The 24,730-nt window shown below is 39.1% G+C and overlaps 3 protein-coding genes across 6 annotated transcripts; 2 read left to right on the top strand and 1 right to left on the bottom strand.

The window, feature by feature from the left end:
* Window positions 1-3,213: 3,213 nt before the first annotated feature.
* On the bottom strand, window positions 3,214-3,975 carry LOC141837639 (uncharacterized). Its single transcript, XM_074725015.1, has one exon. The coding sequence runs from the start codon at window positions 3,973-3,975 to the stop codon at window positions 3,301-3,303; it is 675 nt and encodes a 224-aa protein (XP_074581116.1). The 3' UTR covers window positions 3,214-3,300.
* A 2,896-nt stretch (window positions 3,976-6,871) lies between these two features.
* Window positions 6,872-11,275, top strand: LOC141841022 (uncharacterized). 3 transcript variants are annotated; one of them, XM_074729145.1, is made up of 6 exons: window positions 6,906-6,952; window positions 7,127-7,220; window positions 7,368-7,966; window positions 9,199-9,282; window positions 9,392-9,481; window positions 10,812-11,275. In XM_074729145.1, the coding sequence occupies exons 3-6, from the start codon at window positions 7,532-7,534 to the stop codon at window positions 11,103-11,105; spliced, it is 903 nt and encodes a 300-aa protein (XP_074585246.1). In that variant the 5' UTR covers window positions 6,906-6,952; window positions 7,127-7,220; window positions 7,368-7,531; the 3' UTR covers window positions 11,106-11,275. The 3 variants fall into 3 exon arrangements, with proteins under 3 accessions (XP_074585247.1, XP_074585245.1, XP_074585246.1); XM_074729146.1 differs by lacking the exon at window positions 7,127-7,220 and having other exon boundaries at window positions 6,872-6,966; XM_074729144.1 differs by lacking the exon at window positions 7,127-7,220 and having other exon boundaries at window positions 6,888-6,952.
* Window positions 11,276-16,192: 4,917 nt separating this feature from the next.
* On the top strand, window positions 16,193-23,963 carry LOC141841101 (B3 domain-containing protein Os07g0563300-like). Of its 2 annotated transcripts, none has more exons than XM_074729223.1 (13): window positions 16,193-16,426; window positions 16,906-16,987; window positions 17,111-17,209; window positions 17,829-18,153; window positions 18,227-18,620; window positions 18,730-18,826; window positions 19,564-19,738; window positions 20,127-20,203; window positions 20,832-20,880; window positions 20,957-21,189; window positions 21,782-21,831; window positions 22,394-22,461; window positions 22,881-23,963. In XM_074729223.1, exons 1-13 carry the CDS (start codon window positions 16,272-16,274, stop codon window positions 23,450-23,452), a joined length of 2,376 nt encoding a protein of 791 aa, XP_074585324.1. In that variant the 5' UTR covers window positions 16,193-16,271; the 3' UTR covers window positions 23,453-23,963. The 2 variants fall into 2 exon arrangements, with proteins under 2 accessions (XP_074585324.1, XP_074585323.1); XM_074729222.1 differs by having other exon boundaries at window positions 20,954-21,189.
* The last annotated feature ends 767 nt before the right edge of the window (window positions 23,964-24,730 follow it).

Genomic DNA, 24,730 nt, shown 5'->3' with positions numbered 1-24,730 from the left:
TATTTGGCTTGAGATCAGAGATATTTTCATGTCTTTTTCATCAGGCCACATTAGATTCAATCTTTCATTATCATCCAAAAATGTGTTGCGTTGCAAATCACTCATCTAGTATATGTTGATGATCTACTTTTGTTTGTTAGATGAGATACATCATCATCTGTAAGCATCATGATGAATAATTTAGAGCAGTTTGGCGATATGATAGGTATGCATCCAAATTGATTGAAATCTAAGATATACCTAATTGGAGTGGATGAGCGAGTCAAAGATGCTCTGGTACAACTCTCAGGCTTTCAGATAGACACCTTGTGATTCAGAAATTTGAGTATCTCATTAACATCAGTAAAACTTAGGATTTTAGATTACAATGCACTGACAAATAGATATCATCATTAGTAAAATCAATTATTGGTCATGACATACAAGACAAACTAGATAGCATCAATCTTGTAGAGAGTTAAATGTTTCTGCCTCTCTGTCCTTTTGATGCGGGAAGTCAAGGAAGACGATATGCGTGTTCGCTAGGTCAAGATCTAAGCCGCGGCGGCAGACCCTCTCGTCTCAGCAGGAAAGGCCCCCCATCTCGGCAGACCTTCTCGTCTCGGCGGGAGAGGCCCCCCATCTCGGCAAATCCTCTTGTTTCGGCGGGAGAGCCCCCCATCTCGGCAAATCCTCTCGTCTCGGTATGGGAGGCCCCCATCTCGGCAAATCCTCTCGTCTCCGCAGGGGAGGCCCCCATCTCGGCAGACCCTCTCGTCTCGGCAGGAAAGACCCCTATCTCGGCAGACCCTCTTGTCTCGGCAGGGGAGGCCCCTACCTCGGCAGACCCTCTCGTCTCGACACGAGAGGCCCCTATCTCGGTAGACCCTTTCGTCTCGGCAGGGGAGGCCCCTACCTCGGTAGACCCTCTCATCTCGGCCCGGTGTCAACATCTAGGGCCTCCCCCTTTAGAGAGTTTCGTCTTGTCTTTGTCACGTTAACCCTATCCTGATCTTCTGACACCAACCACCGTCGCCATCGCCGGAAGGGCAAGGAGCCAGTATGCCGCCCAGACGCAATCGCTTTCGACACCCGTTCTAGTCGCTCCACCGCATTAATGGCGACTCTCATCGCATTAATGGCGCTCCTCGTCCCTATACGTGGCGTGCTCCTCTAACCTCATGGTTTGCACGCATTACCATAAAGCAGGTATGGGAAATCAGGCTCAGCTTCCCCTATGAGCTCCCCCTACATATGTAGCTTAGGATAGAGGAGACAAAGAGAAGGTTCTTCTGATGATAGCGTGTGTACCTGAGGCACACAACAGCCACCTTCCCGTACGGAGTCTAAAGGTTGGTTATAAAAGGAGTAACTCATAACCATGCAAGAGGTCAGTATCGAAGGAACTCTCTCACTTCTATTCTTACTACTTCTCACCTTTCCGTGCGGAACCCTAACTTGAGCGTCGGAGTGGCTCACCGGGATCCCCCGGGGCGTCATTCTAACCTTCTCTGTGTAGCGTGTTTCAGGACTTCTTTTGAAGGGAAAGTGTCTAAGTGCTTCCATTCTAACTCAACCGTGTGATCGCCATCGTCAGACAGTCCGTTGACTGGTGGCTTGACCCTCTGCGACATTTGGCCGGAACACCTTCCACTACCATATGCTATCATTGATACAACTTATGCACTGTGTAGAGGGTTTGTATGAATAGCTAGGCATCCCTTGATATCTTGAACGGACATTTGTATGTCAAAAGAGAAAGGAGACCAAGGATTTCAGGACCTAAAGGCATGGAACAAGACTCTGCTGCCCAGGGTCTTATCGCATATCTAGGACAAGCAAGACTCATTATTGATTAAATGGATTCATCACACATACTTGAGGCATGCAGACCTATAAACTTAGTAGGCGAAGTGTACTGACTCACCATTGGTTAAAAAGCTTTTGCACGTCCAACTGCAAAAGGTTGGAACCGCCAATCAGCTTTTGCACGTCCAAGATAAGATACTAAGTAGAGAGGGATCAACAACAACAACGTCTAACGGACTTACAATCACCAAAGTAGGTAAAGATGTTGATAAAACTTATGAGTACTTCAAGAGGATACGGACAAGACAATCATGGGTTAACACTGTGTAGCCTTTGGGACATAGTTGAATTGATTATGACGGAACAAAGTTGTTGAAGTGGACAAGGATCGAATCTCGACGAAGCTGATGCAATGCCCTCCTTCGTCGTGGCTAATTGAAAATTTTTGATTTATCTCCTCACAGATAATCGTAGGACCGATCGTGTGAAGCCGGGTGGCAGATTCCACCTTTTTACTGAAATGGGTCAACATTGTGTAGAGCTTATGAGTACTTCACATATTGGCTATTGGCTCATAGCCTATCAAAGACTACTTGTCATTTGTAGAGGATAAGAATTGTCCTTTTATGTCGATATAGAAGAGACCCATGATCACTTATTCTTGAGGTGCTCCATTATAGATTTGTTGTGAAAAAAATTTCAAAAGTTGACTTCACATGTAATAGGAGATGACTATCTATATAGAAGAATGTTTAAAATCTTTAAACAATAATATCAAAACACTTTAATTTTAACGAAGAAAAGACACTATGACATATATATGATTCATCGTATATAGATAACTACGAACTGAGCTATTTTTAAGGTAACAAAATGTTTAAGGTAACATTGTACATCTCTTTTGATGGATATAAAAATATTTACTTATAAAAAAACGGTGCCCTTTATTTTTATTATCATAAAAAATATATCATTTTGAAAAAAAAATATTAAAGGGCATCTTATATCATAAAAATATCCTTATCTACAATAACTTAACTTGGATTAAAACTATTCAAATTGGAACAACTTTTTAATATTTTTTTTATGAAAATGAAAACATTAAAAAAGCCTTTTTATTTTTTTTCCCGATAATGTAATAGTCAATTAAGGCAATCTAAATGATTATACTAGCATCAATTAAGTGAATTAGATATAAGTTAATACTCTAGTTTTTTCACTAAGTGAGCAATTTAGCATTCTAATTTCCTTAAAAGAATTTTGCATAAAAATCAATAAAAGTTTTTAAGAAAAAAAATGCTCAAAAAATGCTCACTTAACAAACTAGTAAGTTGCTCCTCACATTAAAAAATAACACCATCAAAATTAAAAATAAAAAAAATATTCTGGCACAAAAAAAAAGAAAAAATATTTTTTTGCAAAAAACTCTTCTTTCTTTCCCATTATTTCATTAAGACACCACGCACATCCTAAAAACTAAAAAGAACCAAAAGTTTTCACCGGCGGCGACAGTCACCGGCAGCCGAAGATATCTATCTCGATAAGGTTCTCCTCTGCTTCGTCCTTGAGGTCGATTTCTATCATGTCGTCACCATCCTCCTCCTCCTCGTCATCTTCTTCCCACCGGAGGCGCAGCTCCTCCGACGAGCGCGACCCCTCCGCCGCCTCGATGGGAGATCCTTCATCACTGTCCGAGTCGGAATCAAGGCTGCCGAAGCGGAGCGATCTCAATCCCCAGCTTCCCAAGTCGGAATTTTGTGGCCATCTCAGGTACTCCCGGAACCCTACACCGCCGCACTCGCCCTCCTCCTCCTCGTATATGACCTCGAGCGGGCCGCTACGGCGGCCGAAGTCGTCGAAAAATGTCGCCTTTCGATGGTAGCTGGCACACTCCATGTCAGTCTCGGGGCACGATTCCGGAAGCTCCTTCTGCTCCTCCGCCGCGGCGGCGGCCGGAGGCGAGGAGCCGAAGGGGAGAAGAGCGGCTAGGAGGAGGAATGTGGAGATGGGAACGGGGGACAGTAGCAAGGTTAGAAGCGAGCGGGGAATGTAGAGAGCGACCAGGAGCGAGGCTGCGGCGAGGATGGAGAAAAGGGGGTGGGAAAAGAAAGCGGAGACAAAAAGGAAGGATCTCAAGAGGAACTCCGGTAGAGCAGAAGATGATTCCTCTGGTCTTGCTTCCGCCATTGTTGCATGCGCGCTCGCTCTTTGGTAGCGGAAGCTCGAACTCGTTTTGGTTCAAGCTGCAGCTGGGTTGGAAGCTCGAACATGGCACAGAAGTTATCGAAGGATCGTTTTGGCGAAGCTTTTGGCGAAGCTTCAAAGACTGAAGAGAGAGAGAGAGAGAGAGAGCGCTTCTTTTTAATGTTAAACTTCAAATGGATTAAGAAGCCCACCTTCCCCTGCTTTCTCTTATGCCCTGTTTACTTGCAAGGATGAAAATCACTTCCATGAAAGCACACACACTACTATGAGGTGGAACATGTTTTTTTTTTTTTGGTTAATCCAAATATTCATACTCTTGCGGGCCCAACTAATCTTGAAGGTGGAGATGAACAACTTTCTCTCGGTTTGCTTACTGAATAAATTTAAAAGCACTCGCTCGTAGTAATGCATTTATAAACAACCTCCATGGTCTTTCACCTAATGTAGAGTTGTGCATGCCCCTAAGAGCATGCACGTACCCCTTCTGCATTAAGGTGGAATGCGCCACCTTAGTGGCCTCATACGGTCGGCCCCATGACCATCTGTGAAGAAGTAAATCGAGAAATTGCAATTGGTCATGCATTGCCTGACTTCGGCAAGAAGCATGCACATACCCCAATTGGGGATCGAGTTGTAGTTCTCGAGGAATCTATCAAACATCTTAACATTGTATCGTATTCGTGGAACTTGCCCTCGGGACATAGTTGAATTAATTATGATGGAGCAGAGTTGCTAAAGTGGACAAGTGTCGAATCTCAACGAAGCCGAGGCAATGCCCTCTTCCGTTGTGACCAACTGTAACTTCTCGAATTACCTTCTCATAAATGGTCGTGAGACCGACCGTGTGAGACCGTTAGGGTGATAGATTCCACCTCTGTTGAAGTATATGTGGAACATACTTCCTTCATTCAATTACTAGTGAAACATTTTGAGTTACCTTCTTCTAATTACTCTTTTTTTCCGCAAATTAGCATAAGCACATAGAAAAAGACCCTTTTGTTGACCTCTTCCGTTATGACCAACTGTAACTTCTCGAATTATCTTCTCACAGATGATCGTGAGACCCACCGTGTGAGACCGTTAGGGTGACAGATCCCACCTCTACTTAAGTATATGTGGAACATGCTTCCTTCATCCAATTACTAGTGAAACATTTTGAGTTACCTTCTTCTAATTATTTTTTTTTTTGCAAATTAGCATAAGCACATAGAAAAAGACCCTTTTGCCCAACAACTTTATGATCATGCTCCTCTAGTATTGAGGAACGATGAAGAAGCCCCCGCGAGATGCCTGATTGGCTATAGGGTGGGCAGGCTTGCTACAATAGGGTAAGGGATTAATTCTTGAGAGGTGCATATGCTTGGGGAAAAAAATCCCTTCCACCCCTAGCTACTTAGTAGTCGGCTATAAATTGATTCCGTGATTTATCTCTTTTCAAATCACTTAGGAATGGATTGTGAAGGACGTCTAAAGTGAACTTAATTACCTTTTTGCTATTAAAGAGGAACAATGAGGAAAAGAATTAAGAGTTTGACAATGCCAAGGCAGTGATATTAAGCAGAGACAATAAGTAAATTAGTTAGATTCGAGTGAATGGAAGTCAACAATGCCACAAGTTACATGAGAGTGAGCAAAAGTCAAATAAATGTGGCAAGCTACATTAGGGCGACCAAAGGTTGAGTAAGCACAAGTACACAACAAGGTAAGTCAAAGTAGGTTTATGCTTGTTTAAAGAAGGAAGTCAGACTAGTCATTTCTAATGTTCACGGCTTCAAGCAATGTCATCCCTCGTTCCTTCATCTACATGATTAGTAGACCAAAGCAATAGTCATTCCTAATGTTCAAACAATGTCTCCTCTCGAAGAGTACTAACACACGCACGTTCATCGTGGCAATAGACGTAATGAATATGGACATGTTCGACCGTGCCTGCCTACCCAAATGCCATTTGATGTCGATGGAAATTAAGGTCACAAGATGAAGCAATCCTACAAAAAGGAAGATGGCCAAAAGGTTCCATGAAGTGGTCAAGTGGTAGGGTTGGATGTTTACCTCACATCACATTGCCAACTCTTATCTTCTCCTCTTCCTCTTCCTCTTCAAAGAATCCTCCATCAAACTTTTTGTCCAACATGTCATGGTCTAAAGGCCCGCCTTGCTACAAAGGTTGTAGTAACCTTTACTCCGCCCCCAACCAACACTTGATAAATTATTTGATAGACGCGAGATTGGAATCACTTTTTGATGAGCTTGAAGTGGAAAGATTCTACTTGAAAGGATGGAACAAGGAAAAAAGGTGTTCTATCTCATGGCGTGTTCCTTAGATTCTCATCTTTCTCTTGTATAACTATACCATAATTAGGTCATCTTGCTTGTATGTTTTAAGAGAAGATAACTAAAGAGCATACCATCATCAATCACAATATCGAGATGTTGATTTGATTAGGTTATCAAGATCTTAAAGGTGGTAGAGCGTGGTAAGAATTGAAAAGTAGACGTCTTATTGAGTAAATTCAAAATATAACTCATGTGATCTTTAAAATATTCATCCATATTAAAATTCAAAATTTGACAGTAGTATAAAATTAAATATACTTGTGCAAAAGTCCCACCAAACTTAAACCCATTAGATTTAAAAATAATAATAACATTATAATTAAAATATTTAAAAACCAAATAAATAAAAGAATTAGAAAATGAGTTTTCTTTATTTTTTAATTTTAAAAATTTTAAATGTTTTTTTAAAAATATTTTAAAATTTAGACTGTGGCTAATCGGGTCAATGCTGTGTTTGAACCGCATCCGCCCATGGGCTGAGGTAGCATGCCTGATTCGAACCGCATCCACCTGTGGGCTCCACATAAACCATCGACGCTAGGGTTTCTTCCCAGTGTACAGTCGTCGCCTTGCTTCCGGAGCCCGTCTTAGCGCTGTGATCGAGAGTGGCCAAGGCGTCAAGGTATGAAATCGAAGGTCTTCAACTCCTTTTCCCTTTCCTTTTGCTAAATTTTTGCTATGATTCATGATATGCGCTATGTTCCTTAAAATTCTTAGTTTTTTCTATCCATTTTGCTAGTTGCTAAGAAAGGATAGTTGATAGTTCATAGCATAATTCTCCCTCTGTTATCTTCAGATTTCTCTTTCGGTTCATATTGTTTGGTCCTGAAGGTTCTTTGGCAATGATATTGAGCATCTATCATTTGGTTATACAATGACATTTGCAACTGGTAGAACGGCGATGTATCCTTTTTTTTATTATCGATGTTATTTTATTGTTCTAAACTGATAGCAGACAACGTGAATCTTGTGCTGTTTAAATTGAGCAGTAAATATTTAACAACTGATTTGTTTGCATTTTGTATTGGTGACTGTAGATGGTTAAATGCACAAGTTCAAGGCTTGTTATCACTGTGTGTTCATTGGCGAATATATGGATGATAGAAATTTGATCAATTTCTCTATTTAAGATCTGCGACTCTTGAGTAAGAGGGTGCACTAGCATCCGCAAGGTTAAGCTTAGGCTCACTTCTCACCAGCAATGTGGCGCCGCCGTCTCTACCTCCTCTCCAGCCTCGCTCACTCTGCTGTTGGCCGGCCAGTGGCCTCTCATCCCCTCTCCAACTCCATCATTCCCTGCCTCCGAACCCGAATGCCTCCTGCCGGTCCTTCAGCAGTGACTTTGGCTCCAAATGGGATCTTTGGGTCGTCGTACAGTGGACTGGTGATGGGATCATCTTTGTCAACGGTGAGCCTACTGAGGCTGAATGATCTAAGGGACAATAAGGGAGCAAGGAAGAAAAAAAAGCGAAAAGGTAGGGGGATTGGTTCTGGGAAAGGGAAAACGGCAGGGAGAGGTCATAAGGGGCAGAAGGCTCGAGGGACAATGAAATTTGGATTTGAGGGTGGCCAGACACCGCTCCGCCGACTTCTTCCCAAGCGGGGTTTCAAGAACCGCTTCAGTCTCACATTCCAGGTGATCATTTCTCTTAGTTAGATAGTTTCATATCTATTTTGCATTGCACAAGTTTGTTTTCTTCTTTCTTGTTTAACAAGATAGTGAAGAAACAATAAATGTCACAATGTAGGTTGTGCAGCTGGATAATAATTCTTTGTTTTATACTTGGGAAGCAATGAAGGGTCACAATGTATATTTCTATGCTACATAGTGACTTAAATATACTAGATATTACAAAGTTGGCACCTTTGATAACTCGTGGTTTTATGAACTTGAACACTAGTTGTGTGTGCATCCACATAAAGAGGATCAACATAAGAATATTCATTGTTACATCAAAACTTTTTCTTAACTAGTCAACCATGAGTATACACAGCTGCCATGTAAATTGTTCTAGGGTTTTTTTATGATGGATATGTAATCTCACCTGAATACTGTCGTGTCTGCCTTTCTTTAATTAGGAGCATAATTGCTTAGTTTAGGTGTTTCATGCTTTGTAGATAAGTGGTTGCTGAGTGTAGTTAACATTTTACCTTATACGAACACTTAGATGTCTAAGCTTTATACTTCAGGAATTTTTTTGATTGGTAGATGTAAATAGTCATGAATGATTAGATGTCAAATCTAGGCCTAGCTTTATGAACTGCTTAGCTTTTTATTTCACAGTAAAATTTTGTAGAGGTATACACAACCACAAACAAACAGTCAAGCTCCCCCACTGAATGTGTACAATGTGGATGCTTCTCTCTGTGAAGCTCAATGATTGGTGGGCAACATTTCATAAACATAATCTACTTAAAGAGTAGCTAATTTGATGTCCTGTGTAAGTGTCTTAAGTTCTTAATTGTGATTTTTTAAAAAACTGTTTCCTTCTTCATCTTAGTTCTTCATTTAAAGAATTGCTACCTATTCTTGTTATTTATTCATCAACTTTTTAATAGCATTTTTTGTTGTTTGATACCAAAACCTGGATATCTGTAAATGGAATACTCCCTTTGAATCTGCAATTGTTTGTGCGCTTTATATCAGGCTGTCTGCTTTCAGCAGCAATCTACACGATCTTGCACTATGCCAGCTTGATGGATTTCTTATCCAATTTTATCATGAGTAGCAATTTTTTCCTTTTGTTATTATAATTACTAATAAAACATGAAAAACCTGTTGCAATCTTTTTGTACTCATTATCACATTTGATTGGGAGAAATATTGCCTGGTTTTAATTAACTTGTTTGCTTTTCTTACTATAAAAGCCTGTAGGACTCGGAAAGATTGCGAAACTTATAAATGCAGGGAAGATTGACTCTTCAGAACTTATTACAATGAAAACCCTCAAGGTACTCAATTTTATCTTCAGCTTATCACTATTTTGATGTCTGAATTACTTATAAGAATTAGTCATGATTTCTTCCTTAGAAAACAATACCTTGATTCCTGTGGTCACAGGACACTGGTGCAATAGGCAAGCAAATCGAGGATGGTGTTAGACTGATGGCTCGTGGTTCTGAACATATCAAATGGCCAATTCATCTAGAGGTCAGTTACTTAATCAACTATTTGCATTCAAAGAAAACCATTATTTTGAATACAACTTGATTGCTGGATCATATTGAGATCACTTTATGTTTTCCTTATCAATCATCAATGATTCATGTCAGGAATTATAATAAGTCCATTTTAAATTTAAATAATGATCCTGATTCTATGATTTTGTGTATGTTTTTGTTCAAACCTTTAATCACTCTAAATTGTCAAGGAACATCTTGAATTTATAGACACAGCTTGAATATAAACCTTTGGTTATATCATAGACACATCTTGAATGTTTGAAAAAAAATCCTGAAAATTCTTAGAGGCTTTTGTTGGGATCGTCATTACAGTCGGAGCACAATGGCACAATGTAATTTGCCAATTTAAAATTTCCATTGCTCCGTACTTACAATGTTAGATGAATGGCTCGTACCTTTGTCGAGATAGTTAAGAAAAGTGTCCTTTGCTTTATTCATGTGGAGTTAATTTTTCAACGTAGCATGGAAGTGCTAACATCCAATTCTTGGTGAGGAAGAGATGGCCACCAGTTTAAACCCTAGCGATGGTGGTCAATTTGCCATTAGGTCCAATAATGTAAAAGAGTGTTAAATTAATTAATTTTGGAAAATTATTTACAACCATTGTAAAATTATATTTCATTGGAGATTAGTTCCTACAACCTTTGTAAAATTAATTTGACTAAAATATCTCAAATTTATATTATGCGAACTAACCATTAATTTTGCAATATCTCTCTCAATTTAATTAACAAGCCAAGATAATTAACTTAATTATCTGTCTTCCTGCAAAAATGCATTCAATGTCGGAAGAATTCTGCATTTGTGTAATCTTATAGTCTCTTAGACACACTGACAGTGTGTCTAGTTACGCAAAATATTTGATCCTGCACAGAGACCTTAGACACAAGACTTGAGTGGCCTCTAAGAAACATCAAGTCTAGCCATTATTGTAGTAGTGTGATCTACAAAAGTCTTTCTATGGTGGGGTTACCTTGCGATTCAGTCATGTTCAACGTTTGAACCCATAGGGCACAATCCAGTTAGTTTGCAATTCAATCCCCTTTATTCTTATATCACAACATGTTCTTAGGATTTGGAGCAGGGTTTGTCTCAATGGGGTACATCTAAAAAATTGTTTCACTCTTTCCATGACCGCTGTTTATATAACTTGAGAATCATTCTCAACTGATGCCCAATATGTATATCTTTAGTTCTAGCGGTCACCAACCAAACCGACCATGTGATATAATCTCCATTTACTAGGGGTGGTAAGTCTTTTGTCGAGCATTCCCTTATCTTCCATTTGGGGCTTGCAGGTATCAAGAGTCACTGTCCGTGCAAAAGCAGCAGTTGAGGCAGCAGGTGGTTCTGTGAGGAAGGTGCACTACAATAAATTGGGTCTAAGGGCACTGTTGAAGCCCGAATGGTTCGAAAAGAAAGGCCGACTGCTACCGAAACCAGCTAGACCTCCCCCTAAGCAGCGAGATAAGGTCGACAGTATCGGTCGTTTGCCTGCGCCGACCAAGCCAATACCTCTTACCATGGAAGAAAAAGAAGCTGCAGCTGCCGCCACTGCTGCAGCAGCAGCAAAAGCTAAAGTATCTTCCTAAAGTACAGACTTCTAAATGTTTCTGCCATTATTTTCCCAATCTATATCCTTCTATTAGGTCTTGAGTCGACTAGAAGAGGTAATTTCCTGCCATGTGACTTTGGATCTCCCTAGATAATGCAGTCATGGTGTTAAAGTAGTGTGGCTTATTGCATTCATATATCCTAGAGATTGTGTTTTTTATATATATATATATATATATATATATATATATATATACAGGAATGATATCCTGCGCGATGAGTTTACGCGACTCCGTGCGCGACAGCCGACGTGGCGAGGAGTTTCACTGTTCATCTTCCACCGTGGCCGAAACGAAACAAAATCCTACAAAATCCCGCCTCTCCCAAAATCGCGCGGCTGATTCTAAATTCGAGCTTCCGTTGTGGTTGAAAAGGAAGCAGAGAAGGATGCGACTGCAGTAGAGGTGAAGAACGAGAAGGGTGGTCTGGTTGTGGAGAAGGCCTTGTCCTTCAGGGAGGAGAGCAACTTCTTGTCGGATCTCAAGGAATCCGAGAGGAAGGCGCTGTGGAGCTCAGAGCCGCCGTCGAGGAGGTCATCCTCAAGAACAAGCTATTTAGAGACGAGTTAGATCCGTCGGAGGGGAAGGAGAAAGTCCATGGAGAAGGGGGAAAACTGGAACTTGACAAATCTGCTGAGGCGAAGCACACCGACGAAGAAAAACCCGACCTCTCTACCCAAAACCAATTATGAAGGGACATTCTCCTCGTGGGCAGTATTACTTCAAAAGTGGACAAAACCAATAATTATGGTCGGTTCTCTTATGCATTAGGTGTCAGACAATTTGCCATATTATGAGACTTTCTGAGACATTTCAGAAAGATATGTATTGGCTTCATTTTTTAAGTAGTTGGATTTAAGTTGTATTATCTTGAACCTTGGTTCTTATTCTTTTTGTTGGTTTCCAGGTAATACTTCCATTGTACCCAATACAAAGTTTCATACTTCTGATAAAAAGTATTATAGTAAAACATTGAAGACAAAGCAGATTCCTTTCAAATCAAGCAATAACCGTACTCTTTCTTGGCACAAGAAAGTATCAGATGATAACCTTGTAATAAGATTTTCAGATGATGACAGTGGAACTGACTCTGGAGATTCTAAATCTGTACACATTCGAGGGACAAAATCGGTTTTAAAGACACCAATGAGTTCCTTGGACTCCCTCACTCATATAGATATAAAATTTTAAATTTTTTATTATCAAATAAGCCATCAGCCGGTTTTGTCCAAAACCGGCTGATGGACTTTAAGACCTCGAATGCACATGATCCGAACACCTTTTTTGCTCCTCTTGCACTCTATAATGTGTACATCAACTCAGAATGCATTGCGATACATCGTGTTGGAAGTAGGAATTTTTTTCGCTCGTGCTCGGCATGTGGATTGGGGTGGAAATTTTATTTTTAATTCTACATAGATGATACTTGGTGTTCAAAGACACCAATGAGTTCCTTGGACTCCCTCACTCATATAGATATAAAATTTTAAATTTTTTATTATCAAATAAGCCATCAGCCGGTTTTGTCCAAAACCGGCTGATGGACTTAAAGACCTCGAATGCACATGATCCGAACACCTTTTTTGCTCCTCTTGCACTCTATAATGTGTACATCAACTCAGAATGCATTGCGATACATCGTGTTGGAAGCAGGAATTTTTTTCGCTCGTGCTCGGCATGTGGATTGGGGTGGAAATTTTATTTTTAATTCTACATAGATTATACTTGGTGTTCAAAGACACCAATGAGTTCCTTGGACTCCCTCACTCATATAGATATAAAATTTTAAATTTTTTATTATCAAATAAGCCATCAGCCGGTTTTGTCCAAAACCGGCTGATGGACTTAAAGACCTCGAATGCACATGATCCGAACACCTTTTTTGCTCCTCTTGCACTCTATAATGTGTACATCAACTCAGAATGCATTGCGATACATCGTGTTGGAAGTAGGAATTTTTTTCGCTCGTGCTCGGCATGTGGATTGGGGTGGAAATTTTATTTTTAATTCTACATAGATGATACTTGGTGTTCAAAGACACCAATGAGTTCCTTGGACTCCCTCACTCATATAGATATAAAATTTTAAATTTTTTATTATCAAATAAGCCATCAGCCGGTTTTGTCCAAAACCGGCTGATGGACTTAAAGACCTCGAATGCACATGATCCGAACACCTTTTTTGCTCCTCTTGCACTCTATAATGTGTACATCAACTCAGAATGCATTGCGATACATCGTGTTGGAAGCAGGAATTTTTTTCGCTCGTGCTCGGCATGTGGATTGGGGTGGAAATTTTATTTTTAATTCTACATAGATGATACTTGGTGTTCAAAGACACCAATGAGTTCCTTGGACTCCCTCACTCATATAGATATAAAATTTTAAATTTTTTATTATCAAATAAGCCATCAGCCGGTTTTGTCCAAAACCGGCTGATGGACTTAAAGACCTCGAATGCACATGATCCGAACACCTTTTTTGCTCCTCTTGCACTCTATAATGTGTACATCAACTCAGAATGCATTGCGATACATCGTGTTGGAAGCAGGAATTTTTTTCGCTCGTGCTCGGCATGTGGATTGGGGTGGAAATTTTATTTTTAATTCTACATAGATTATACTTGGTGTTCAAAGACACCAATGAGTTCCTTGGACTCCCTCACTCATATAGATATAAAATTTTAAATTTTTTATTATCAAATAAGCCATCAGCCGATTTTGTTTTGTCCACATGATCCGAACACCTTTTTTGCTCCTCTTGCACTCTATAATGTGTACATCAACTCAGAATGCATTGCGATACATCGTGCATTCGAGGATCATGTGCATTGCGATACATCAACTCAGAATGCATTGCATACATCCTTTTGATCCTCGAATGCACGATGTATTGCAATGCATTTTTGATGTACACATTATAGAATGCCAAAAAATGTGTTCTCATGTGCATTCGAGGTCTATATCAGCCAGTTGTGGCTGATGGCTTATTTGATAATAAAAAATTTAAAATTTTATATCAACTCAGAATTTTGTCCCTCGAATGTGTACAAATTTAGAATCTCCAGAGTCAGTTCCACTGTCATCATCTGAAAATCTTATTACAAGGTTATCATTGATACTTTCTTGTGCCAGGAACGGTTATTGCTTGATTTGAAAGGAATCTGCTTTGTCTTCAATGTTTTACTATAATACTTTTTATCAGAAGTATGAAACTTTGTATTGGGTACAATGGAAGTATTACCTGGAAACCAACAAAAAGAATAAGAACCAAGGTTCAAGATAATACAACTTAAATCCAACTACTTAAAAAATGAAGCCAATACATATCTTTCTGAAATGTCTCAGAAAGTCTCATAATATGGCAAATTGTATGACACCTAATGCATAAGAGAACCGACCATAATTATTGATTTTGTCCACTTTTGAAGTAATACTGCCCACGAGGAGAATGTCCCTTCATAATTGGTTTTGGGTAGAGAGGTCGGGTTTTTCTTCGTCGGTGTGCTTCGCCTCAGCAGATTTGTCAAGTTCCAGTTTTCCCCCTTCTCCATGGACTTTCTCCTTCCCCTCCGAGGATTCTATTTTTATGTAAAATATTTGATATGTTTACTGTGCTTGAATTATTTATGATGTGGGATTATTTTGTAGGATTTATATGTATTTCTTGGATTGTATAAGCTTCTCGAATTTACTTAGAGTAGAGTTGCAGAAGAGGAGAAGGATTTGAATTTCGATTAAGTTGAGCAATATTCTTCTCCGGCATGATTAATTGTAGTTTTTCGATTTACCATCTTACAGATGGTCGTGAGATCAATCGTGTGAGGCCGTTGGGATTTACCTTCTCATAGATGGTCGTGTGACCGATCGTGTGAGACCGTTGGAATGACGGATTTTACCTTTTGCAAAAGAATTTATAATTTTATTTTCCTTTGGATTTTATGCAATAGTAAGAGGTGGGATAAATTTTCATGTAACAAGGATTCTATTTTCATGTAAAATATTTGATATGTTGACTGTGCTTGAATTATTTATGATGTGGGATTATTTGTAGGATTTATATGTATTTCTTGGATTGTATACGCTTCTCGAATTTACTCGGATAATCAATTTTTTTTTTGTGAGATCAGGTTGATCATCTCTAACATTAGTTAATTTTAAAAATTATATATATATATATAAATGTGATATATTGTGCGCCTTCTTGTGCACGTCGTGCCTGTGATTGAGTATGTGTCCGGATGAGTTAGGGTGTCTAGAAGTGCACTTAGTCGCATATAAATATCGCACATATATATACAGGATTGATCTGCTAGGCGCCTTATGCTGGGCGTTGCGTGGGCGCCATCTACGTGGAAGCCACGTGGCTAGGAGCGCGTGCGCGTGTAGCAAGCCAAAGCAACCCGAGCGATGAGCAGAGCAAGCGGCGGGCAAGGGCGACGCAGCGAGCAGAGGGCACGGTGGCGAGCAAGGGAGAAGAGAGCAAGGGGAGTAGAGAGGCAGCGGGCAGGGGGAAGAAGGAGCGCGGTGAGCAAAGAAGAGAGGAGCTAGGGTTTGGAGGAATCGCGATGCTCGGGTTGCTTTGGCTTGTTACACGTGCACGCTCCCAGCCACGTGGCTTCCACGTCGACGACACCCACGCGATGGCCAGTATAAGGCGCCCAACAGATTAATCTTGTATATATATATAATAATAATAATAATAATAAATTATTTCTTATCGTCTTGCCAAATATAAATACATCTTTGTCGATCTACTAATCCATACTCGGTTCTTCATACCGCCTTGACACCGGGTATACATTTGGGTAACATTCGTGTGCCGTATATAATGAATCGCCGTAGCTAACTAGGTTTTTTTAACGGCCTGCGGTCGCCGGTTCGGGTAATATCTTACGTGACACCGTTACATTCCTCTCCTCTGTCTATCTCTCACTTTCTCTGTTGCTCTCGTTCGCATTCCTATTCATACGCCTTCTCCCCCGGCGCTTGCGGACTCTCCTTCCGTCGAAGTCTCCCAATTCCTTTCACAGCTCTCCTCCCCGCTCTCATGGCCCTCGATTTCAGCAGTTGTTGCTCCGGATTGCGAGCTTAAACGTAGGGTTTGGGTTTTCAATCTGTCCGCTTCCTCCATTTTTCTCGTCCACATGTCTTCGCCTTCTTCGGCGCCTGTAGCGGCGCCAGCGGCCAAGATATGCTTCAACGCTCAGTGCAAGGAGTCTATAGCGGACCATATAGCGCCTCGTAGGAAGGGCTGGCGCCTCCGCTCCGGAGAGATCGCCGAGCTCTGCGACCGCTGCTCGTACGTCCTCTCTAGCTCGCCCACCCTAACTGTTCATCTTGCTGTCTGTTTATTCAAAATTTGTTTTTTTCCTGTTTATATTGTTCAAAAGAATGGGTTGGGTCATTCGAGATTCGAGTGTTCTGGTGCTCAGATTTGGTTTTCCAGTGAGCCTCCGCGGCGCCGGTTGTTCTATCTTGCGACTTTTCGTTCCTTTTGAATGTCATATCAGTTCATTTATTGTTTTACGATGACGTACATGCTAAATTGGAGTTATATTATTGCGACCATGTGAAATTGCCACAGGAAAAAGTCACTTGTTTGAGCTGGTTTTTGCGTTTAAAAATTGCGAATCAGATATAAGCGGATGGTATTTTCTGCTTCAGATACGCGATAAGGCTATAAATTTTGATCTTTTTTCTTGTTCGACTTTTCTCTCCAGTCAATTGTGTCATTCGTTTACAGAAGTCCCCATCTTTTTTTCTTTTTTGCCACTGTAGATCCGCTTTTGAGCAAGGAACCTTCTGCGAGACTTTTCATTCCAATGATTCTGGTTGGAGGAACTGTGAGACGTGTGGCAAGGTTAGAGATCTCTCTTTTTTTTTTTTTTTTTTTTTTTTAACTATTTAGATGCTACTTGTGGGATGGACTGAAGTCTCTGCAGTTATTTGTGCCGTATACCTTATTATATTTTCCTATTTGCAGAGAGTGCATTGTGGGTGTATAGCATCAGCTCAGTCTTATGGTTTTCTTGACGCAGGAGGAATTGAGTGCATTCCATGCCCTAGGAAATCTCTTGCAACGGTGAGCTGCAAAAAGCCTCGTCCTATCACTTCCATGCAGTACTTATCTTTCCCTTCTATTGGCTCCAGTATATTGTATGAGCAGCAACACAAAATGTGATTCATTCAAACCTTTTGTCTTTATCTAAAAATCTTCTCATATTCTTTGTTGGTTCTATATTTTCTGTCAATTATATGATTAGGAGCATGAAATCAAAATGAGAGATAATGTAATTAACTGAAACATGCTAACTGGTAGAGTTGCTGCTGTCTGTTTTCTTTTCAAAACTGAATGTACTAAGGATGAGTTTGTTAACTTAGGTAATTTGTATCTTGCTCCTATACTTGCTTTTCAAACATCTATACTTGCAGAATTGGTACAATTAATTGTGGAAGTAGGGTCTCAGAATAGCCTTGCGTGATTCTATTGTTCTGTCTCCATTCTGGGAGATCATTTGGTTGCTGTATTCTACTGAATCTCTTTTAATCTGTCAACACAGTTATTTTTTATTTATTTATGCTCCTGTTAAGCTCATTTCATGCCATAAGACTACAAATATAGATATTCAAGAATTACTTTTTCAGACGTTGGACTTTTGCTACTTGATTTCTTGACTTCTTTCTGATGCATATGTTTATAGGCATCAAATCAAATATCATCTTCTCTGATGTTTATGCAACAACATGTGCCTGAAAGGAGAGATTCGCCTGCTAAAACCTGGAGATCAATGGCTAATCCATTGTCTGGACAGTGGCGTCAAGCTTCACATATGTGGAATATGACAATGCAGTCTGATTTGCAACAAAGACTATCATATGAATTTGATAGACCTAGTAGCATTGAGAAATTAGCACCTGGAGGCCGCCATTCTATTGTAACACATGAAAAGAAATTTGAGCCAGAGAGAAAAATTACTACCGACCTTAACAACATTTCACAAGATAAATACATTCATGGGAATGCAGGTTTGGAGTAATTTCTCTCTCATGAAAAATATGATACATGACTAATGCTGACATTTTGACAAACTTCTTGCAGGAGAAAATGATCCTATGTCTGCAAGGAAATCAGTAAGTACAGACCCCTGCTCTACCAGTTCCATAGTAAACTTTGAAGCAAAACCAAATTCATCTATCAAGTTGCAACAATCACCTGTTACAAAAGAAAACTCGTCTATACTTATTAGCCTCTCAGCTTCCTTTCCATCATCAAATGGAGTAAAGGATCCAATGAAGCTTTCGTCAAATCAATCACCAGTACAAATAACTACTCCATTATCAAAGCAGTTTTACCCTCAGCGTATGAATGAAGCTGAACTGCAAGTTCAAATGCGCAATGGAAGAACTCGAGTCGATGCTTATCCACGGACACAATTGCTTCCTCGATATTGGCCTAGGATAACAAATCAAGAGCTACAACAAATATCTGGCGAGTATCCTTCTATTTTGTGTTTTGGTTATTACTTATCACTCTTACCTTGATGTACTTATTTATGATGTTATTCCCTATCCCTTCAATGTTACTTGCTTAACTGTTACAAGCCCACAATCCTCCATCACTCCCTTGTTTGAAAAGATGTTAAGTGCTAGTGATGCTGGGCGGATTGGACGACTTGTGCTTCCAAAGAAATGTGCAGAGGTAACTCCACCTTTTTAGTATTCAATACTAGAAACTTCAGGCACATTGTCCATTAAGTTTATGAAACTATGACTCATAATTCTAAAATTTAATGTTGCTACAAAATGGTTGATTCTCCAGCAAAGTGTGATGTTTGATGCCTAACTACAATAGAGCAATATGTTTCAGGCCAAGGGAATTAGATCTCCTTAGAGTCTTCTTTTTTCCTACTTCATTATTGTCTTAGGACTGGCCATTTGAATACCTGAATATTTATACAACATATTGTTTGTTTTACACACTGTACTTCACAGCTTTTAAAAATTTTAGTGGCTTTATGAACTTTTGAATGGCATTAAACTCATTGTTGGTTTCACTTTGCATGAACATTACATAGCTACTGGACTGGGATCTAATTTTATTAGCTATGCATATAACAAAAATAACATTTTATTTTACTTCCAACTATTGGAGAAGGTGACATGGATACTACTGTGCGAGTGAACTCTATGAAAGGTTATATTGCTAATAATATCCAATCTTTTTTATTTTGTTAAATAGAGTTCTCTTTTGTATCCCTCCACCATTCAAACCATTGTAATCTATATCATCTCATTTTATCAAATTAGCTTTAAACATGTGGCAATGATTCATTAGACAAACATGTTAGTTTTTGTTTGTTCCACCTGAATCTTTTATTTAGAGAACTACTTTAGTTTCTTTGACAGTCTTCTTGTTGGCTATATTTTTCAACACAGGCATACTTCCCTACAATTTCTCAGCCTGAAGGGCTTCCTTTAAAAGTTCAGGATGCAAGTGGAAAAGATTGGATATTCCAATTTCGATTTTGGCCTAACAACAACAGTAGGATGTATGTTTTGGAGGGTGTTACACCTTGTATTCAAGCAATGCAACTGCAAGCAGGTGACACAGGTATTATTCTAATTGATTTAGATGATGATCTCTTGCGCAAAGATATCGCTATTGATTGCTCCTATGGTTTCTCCAGATAATCCTTATTAGTCTTTAACTCCTCTATGTACCATTATTTCCAGGGCTTCGTTTTATCATCCTCTTGCATCCACTAGTCATCATGACATGAAATATCAAAGTTCCCATATATGTTATCTTAGGGAAGATGTTTCTCATAGTGGTTTCAGTTTTTAATTTTATATTATTGTTTCACACTAGGTGTAGTAATGTTGTGAAGGTAATATATGTCAAGTTTTACATAGTGGTATGATGTTTTCCTTTTTTTGTTTAATAATTAATATTTATTTATTTATTTATTTTTATGTTGAAACTAAATATGCTTCTGCAGTTACATTTAGTAGGATAGATCCAGAAGGAAAGTTGGTCATGGGATTTAGAAAAGCTTCTAGCAGCTCTAATGAACAGGTTGGTTGATCAAGTGTTGTTGTTTACAAAATGTAAATGCTTCGTTAGAATTATGTTGTTATGGATATGGACTAATTCTGTTTTGTCATGTAGCATATTATTAGACCAATGGAGAAACTTCTCACGACTTGCTTCTATGCTCCTGTAAACCTTCCAATTGAATGCATTGTCACTGCATCAATTTGAATTTGGTTTTTGTTGGACAGTCACCATTTATGTATTAACAAAATCACATGTTTAACTGCTCTGCACTGAAGAGTATAGCGCCCTAGTCATGATATGTCTGGACAAGATTCATGTAGTTAACTTTAAGGGATCATAGACATTATCTATTGTGGGAAAGCACCGAGTTTTGTCTATTGAAGTCTTTTCGGGTTTTTTTTTTAACTAATTTTACTGGTTTCACATTTGCTTTGTCAAAAATAAAGCATCCTACTGTTCTATGCTAATCCTTTTGATAAAGGTGCTATACCTACTACTGTTAAACATCTCTTACACAAATTCTTAAGCAGGTGCTACATTTCATGTTCAGTCACTAATTGTGCCTTGCACCATGAATTCTAAGTAAATTTGTAACAAAAATTTTGACTTGCATCATGAATTCTAAATAGGATTTTATAACCTGCAGGATCCTGAAACACATAAATCTAGCACTGATATCTCACCACCACCAGAAGGTAATAAGAAAACAATATGGAGTCTTGAATGTTTCTTTTGAAACCTTTGAAGTTATCATAATGGTCAATGCAGCAGATCAAATCACCTCGCTTGTACAAAAGGATGGATCTACTTCCAAGTTATTGCAGGTTCCTAGCAAAAGAAAAGCCAAAGCTCTTGGCTTAAAGAGTAACTGCCTGCGTATTGAAAATGAGGAACCCATGGAATTCAAATTGACATGGGAAGAGGCTCAAATGTTGCTCTGTCCGGCTCCAAACTCTTCTCCTAGTATTGTTGTTATTGAAGGCCTTGAATTTGAGGAATATGAGGTGAAGAAATTGTTTCAACTTTATGCTATACTTGATTACTATCGCAATAATCTCTAAATCATGCTGTCAGGTTCATTTGTTGGGATTTAATGATAGAGATTCAATTCAAGGATTCTTGTTCCTATCTCATGGTTTGACATCATCTTTGTTATACATTTGCTTCCTGACCATTGATTCACTTTTAACATTTTCTTCCATAGCACCACACAGTGTCCATAAAATGATGGCTCATTGAGTGAATCTTCTCTCTTTGCTTGAACCAGCCATTTTCTTATTGTAAATTTTCAGTTCTGCATCACTGCTTTTGATGAGTTTTAGTTCCTGCAGAAGAGTTTCAGTAAGGCCATGATGACTTTTCCTATGAAGACTATTCTATCTGGTGAAATTAAATTTACAGATCATTAATGACTTGAACTTGTTACTCATGTCAGATCTCAAGTAGTGCATGCAAGAATGTTATGAAGATATAGAAATTGACTCATGTCTACCGGCAATGGACTTTGCCGCCTTGTTTATTATTGTGCATAAATAGGACAAACAAAGAATTTATATTCATCTGGAATGACTAATCCTTTCTCCTTTAACACTACAGGAAGCACCTGTACTAGGGAAGAGGGCATACCTTACCTCAGATCAAGCGGGGTATTCTTTCTGACCTATCTTCCTGATATTTCGTCATGTTTTTACTTGTAATTTTTTTTAAACTCATTTGGTAAGGTTTTTATCTCTAGTCTGATTGTAAAAGAAAAGATCAAGTATAAATTGTTAGGGTTATACATGCGATTAAGGATCACACAGATGGATTGTTCAACCTGTTGAATAGCTGCTGTATTTGTCTCTGAAAACCAATCGAAAGGTCGTAGATGCTCTGGGATTGTGCCTACGAGCTCGACTGTACATCTTAAGAACACTAGAATTGTCCCTGGCGGAATTTTTACTCGCATGATTTTTTTTTTCATCTAACATAATTTATTCTACCATTTGTTTTATTATTGTCAAAAAGTTGCATTCTTATGTTCACCCTTAAACATAAAATGATAGTTTCTAAACTTGCCATCAGAAAAAGAAGTTTGGAATTCTTTTCAACTAAACTCCCGTTAATTAGTAATGTATACATATGATTCATCAAAAGTGTGATACGCTTGTCAACAATTTACTTTCAATCCTAATCAACTGTTTGTAACTGGTTCTTTCAATATGCTAGATCATCTTGTTCTTCTGCTCAAGAATTGAGTTTGGAGCACATAGCAGACATGGTCTCTTGTAAATCAGGTGTGTATTTTTCTCTCTCTCATAGATTAAATAATAAGTGTTTTGAGATCTACAATTGCAACTTCTAAAAATTATAGCTTTTATTCCATCAAGTAGAATTGGTTATATGGAGCATCCATACATAAAATTTACATATGTTTTATGTTGACTAACAACGTAACGCAACCCTCCTCTTTCATCTGGACTTAGAGACCGGCCATGACGGAATTTATTCACAATGGCGGAGTTATTTAATATTACAAACACCATGCCAAATATTTTTATGCTAATTAGTGATGGTTATTTTGGTAGAAGCTATATTGTTATCATTTTCTAAAGATAGTTACAATTACAAAGGATTGTGGCTTTTCCATTTTCTTTTCTGAAGTCAAAGCACTTTGAGCACTACTACTGATTCCACATGTTTCTGTGAACAACAGGTGTTTCAAAGAAGCGCAAGGCGAAAGCAAAAGGAGACAATGTTGAAGTGTCAGATGGGCTCGATACACTCGCGAACCTTGCTATTCTTGGTTACAGTGAAAACCACCAATCTTCCCAACCAACAACAAGGCATCCCCGGCACAAGCCTGGCTGCACATGCATTGTTTGTATTCAGCCTCCAAGCGGGAAGGGCCCCAAGCACAAGCCACACTGCACATGCAACGTCTGCCTCACTGTGAAACGCAGGTTCAGAACACTCGAGTTAAGGCGCGAAAAGCGTCAGTCAGAGAAGGAATCTGAGATGCCAGGAAAGCAGCAGTCACCCACCCTGCCACCAGAAGTGTTACCGCAACCAGGGAGCATGGATGCTGCATCAACCGGTCCAATCGATGAGGTTGCCACTCAGAAAGTAACTAAAATGAATGTCGATGCAGTAGTTGACGAAGCATCTGAACACAGAACAACATCAGCATCACCTCTCAAAACACCACAAATTGATTTGAACATTCAACCAGAGAGGGAGGAAGAGACATTGGTACAGCATCAAACTGTGTCACTGGTACCCTACTGAAACTGAAACTTTCGGAGAATCTAGCAAGTGCAACCGAGATCAGCAATCTTGGTAAGAAGGGAAGGCCAATGTAACTGCGCCAAACCGAGGAATGAGATTGTTCACAAGCTCATTTGGTAAACATCTTTTTTAAAACAATTTGTTTTTATCATCAATTGTATAACCATCTGTACAGTAGTTGTCTAGGCAAAGAACACTGATGTGTCCATAAGAGGACATGAGATTGTTCACTAAGCCTCTATTCACCTCAAGAAGGCGGGCAAAGAAGGGGAAAAAAAAACCAAGTACCCGAGTAGGAGGAAGATAAAGAGCGAAATGGAGTGAGAAAGATTTCAAATTATGAAAAATGAGGGTGTCGATCCAATTGGCAAAAGTCTGAGAAGTTGTTGCTCAAATCCAGTGTTAGAAACTCATATTCACTCACTATATGAGTGTTTGATGTTCGAAATTGTTTACCATTGAATGTTGTTATGGAAGTATAGGGTAATCAAGATGTTGATTGATCGCGGCATTCCTTTTTAGCTCTTCTCTTGTCTTCTCATGGTGGTGGGTGGCCAAAAGAAATGGTGATATGGTTCTTTCTCCCTTTTTGGATATCACTCATCCAATTCACCACCAAGATAAAATTACTGCAGTTGCCACCATTACTGTTAGCTACATCATTACCCACCAAGATACAACAATCTTCCACCTCAAGTACAGGAAACTCTGGACAAGGTGACAGAAAGCCACACTGAGTTCTAAAAAGAAATGATACAAGAGAGGGGAAGGACCACTGAAGGTGAAGAGCCATCGAGGGCCAAGACAGAGCTGGATGTTGTACATGCATGCTTGTGATGCCCTGCAGTGGCCTCTTCTCTTCTTCCTCCGATCCAGTCTTTACTTTTGGTTTCTTAATTTTGTTGATGCTGACCTCAAAACAGACAGTATTGTTCACAAAAAGGTTGAAAACCAATAGTTTCTCTTCCCTGTTATCCTTGTTTGCTGTAACCAGTGATGCTTCTGTTCTTGCTTCAGTTCAAATTGGAAGATATCGAGACTTATCTTCATTTTTTGGAAGATATTTTTTTTTTTTAATTTTTTTTCCTTTTACAAAAAATTAATTAGTGACGTTCATTATATATGAAGTGTATATTGTGAAAAGTAAACAAAATGTGTTTAGCATTGAGTTAAATAAAATAATATAGGATTTTGATTTGTGTCGTATGGATATACAGATGTTCCTAGGATTAATTAGATTTTATTTTAAGTTTTTCTTTTGAATAAGTTTTTGTTGTA

The sequence above is a fragment of the Curcuma longa genome, chromosome 11 (assembly GCF_044706935.1).
Source record: "Curcuma longa cultivar G26 ecotype Majalengka, Jawa Barat chromosome 11, ITB_CL_G26_1.1, whole genome shotgun sequence".
Lineage (NCBI taxonomy): Eukaryota > Viridiplantae > Streptophyta > Magnoliopsida > Zingiberales > Zingiberaceae > Curcuma > Curcuma longa.
Note: the sequence above shows the minus strand (reverse complement) of the source record. Positions and strands in the feature narration are given on the sequence as shown.

Bases quoted from the DNA above. Each gene is read 5' to 3' on its own strand.
- LOC141837639 (XM_074725015.1), bottom strand. From the start codon at position 3,975: ATGGCGGAAGCAAGACCAGAGGAATCATCTTCTGCTCTACCGGAGTTC.
- LOC141841022 (XM_074729146.1), top strand. From the start codon at position 7,532: ATGTGGCGCCGCCGTCTCTACCTCCTCTCCAGCCTCGCTCACTCTGCT. The intron at 7,967-9,198 runs GTGATCATTTCT...TTACTATAAAAG, and splicing joins GCTTCAGTCTCACATTCCAG to CCTGTAGGACTCGGAAAGAT. The intron at 9,482-10,811 runs GTCAGTTACTTA...TGGGGCTTGCAG, and splicing joins AATGGCCAATTCATCTAGAG to GTATCAAGAGTCACTGTCCG.
- LOC141841101 (XM_074729222.1), top strand. From the start codon at position 16,272: ATGTCTTCGCCTTCTTCGGCGCCTGTAGCGGCGCCAGCGGCCAAGATA. The intron at 18,154-18,226 runs GTTTGGAGTAAT...AACTTCTTGCAG, and splicing joins ATACATTCATGGGAATGCAG to GAGAAAATGATCCTATGTCT. The intron at 22,462-22,880 runs GTGTGTATTTTT...TGTGAACAACAG, and splicing joins CATGGTCTCTTGTAAATCAG to GTGTTTCAAAGAAGCGCAAG.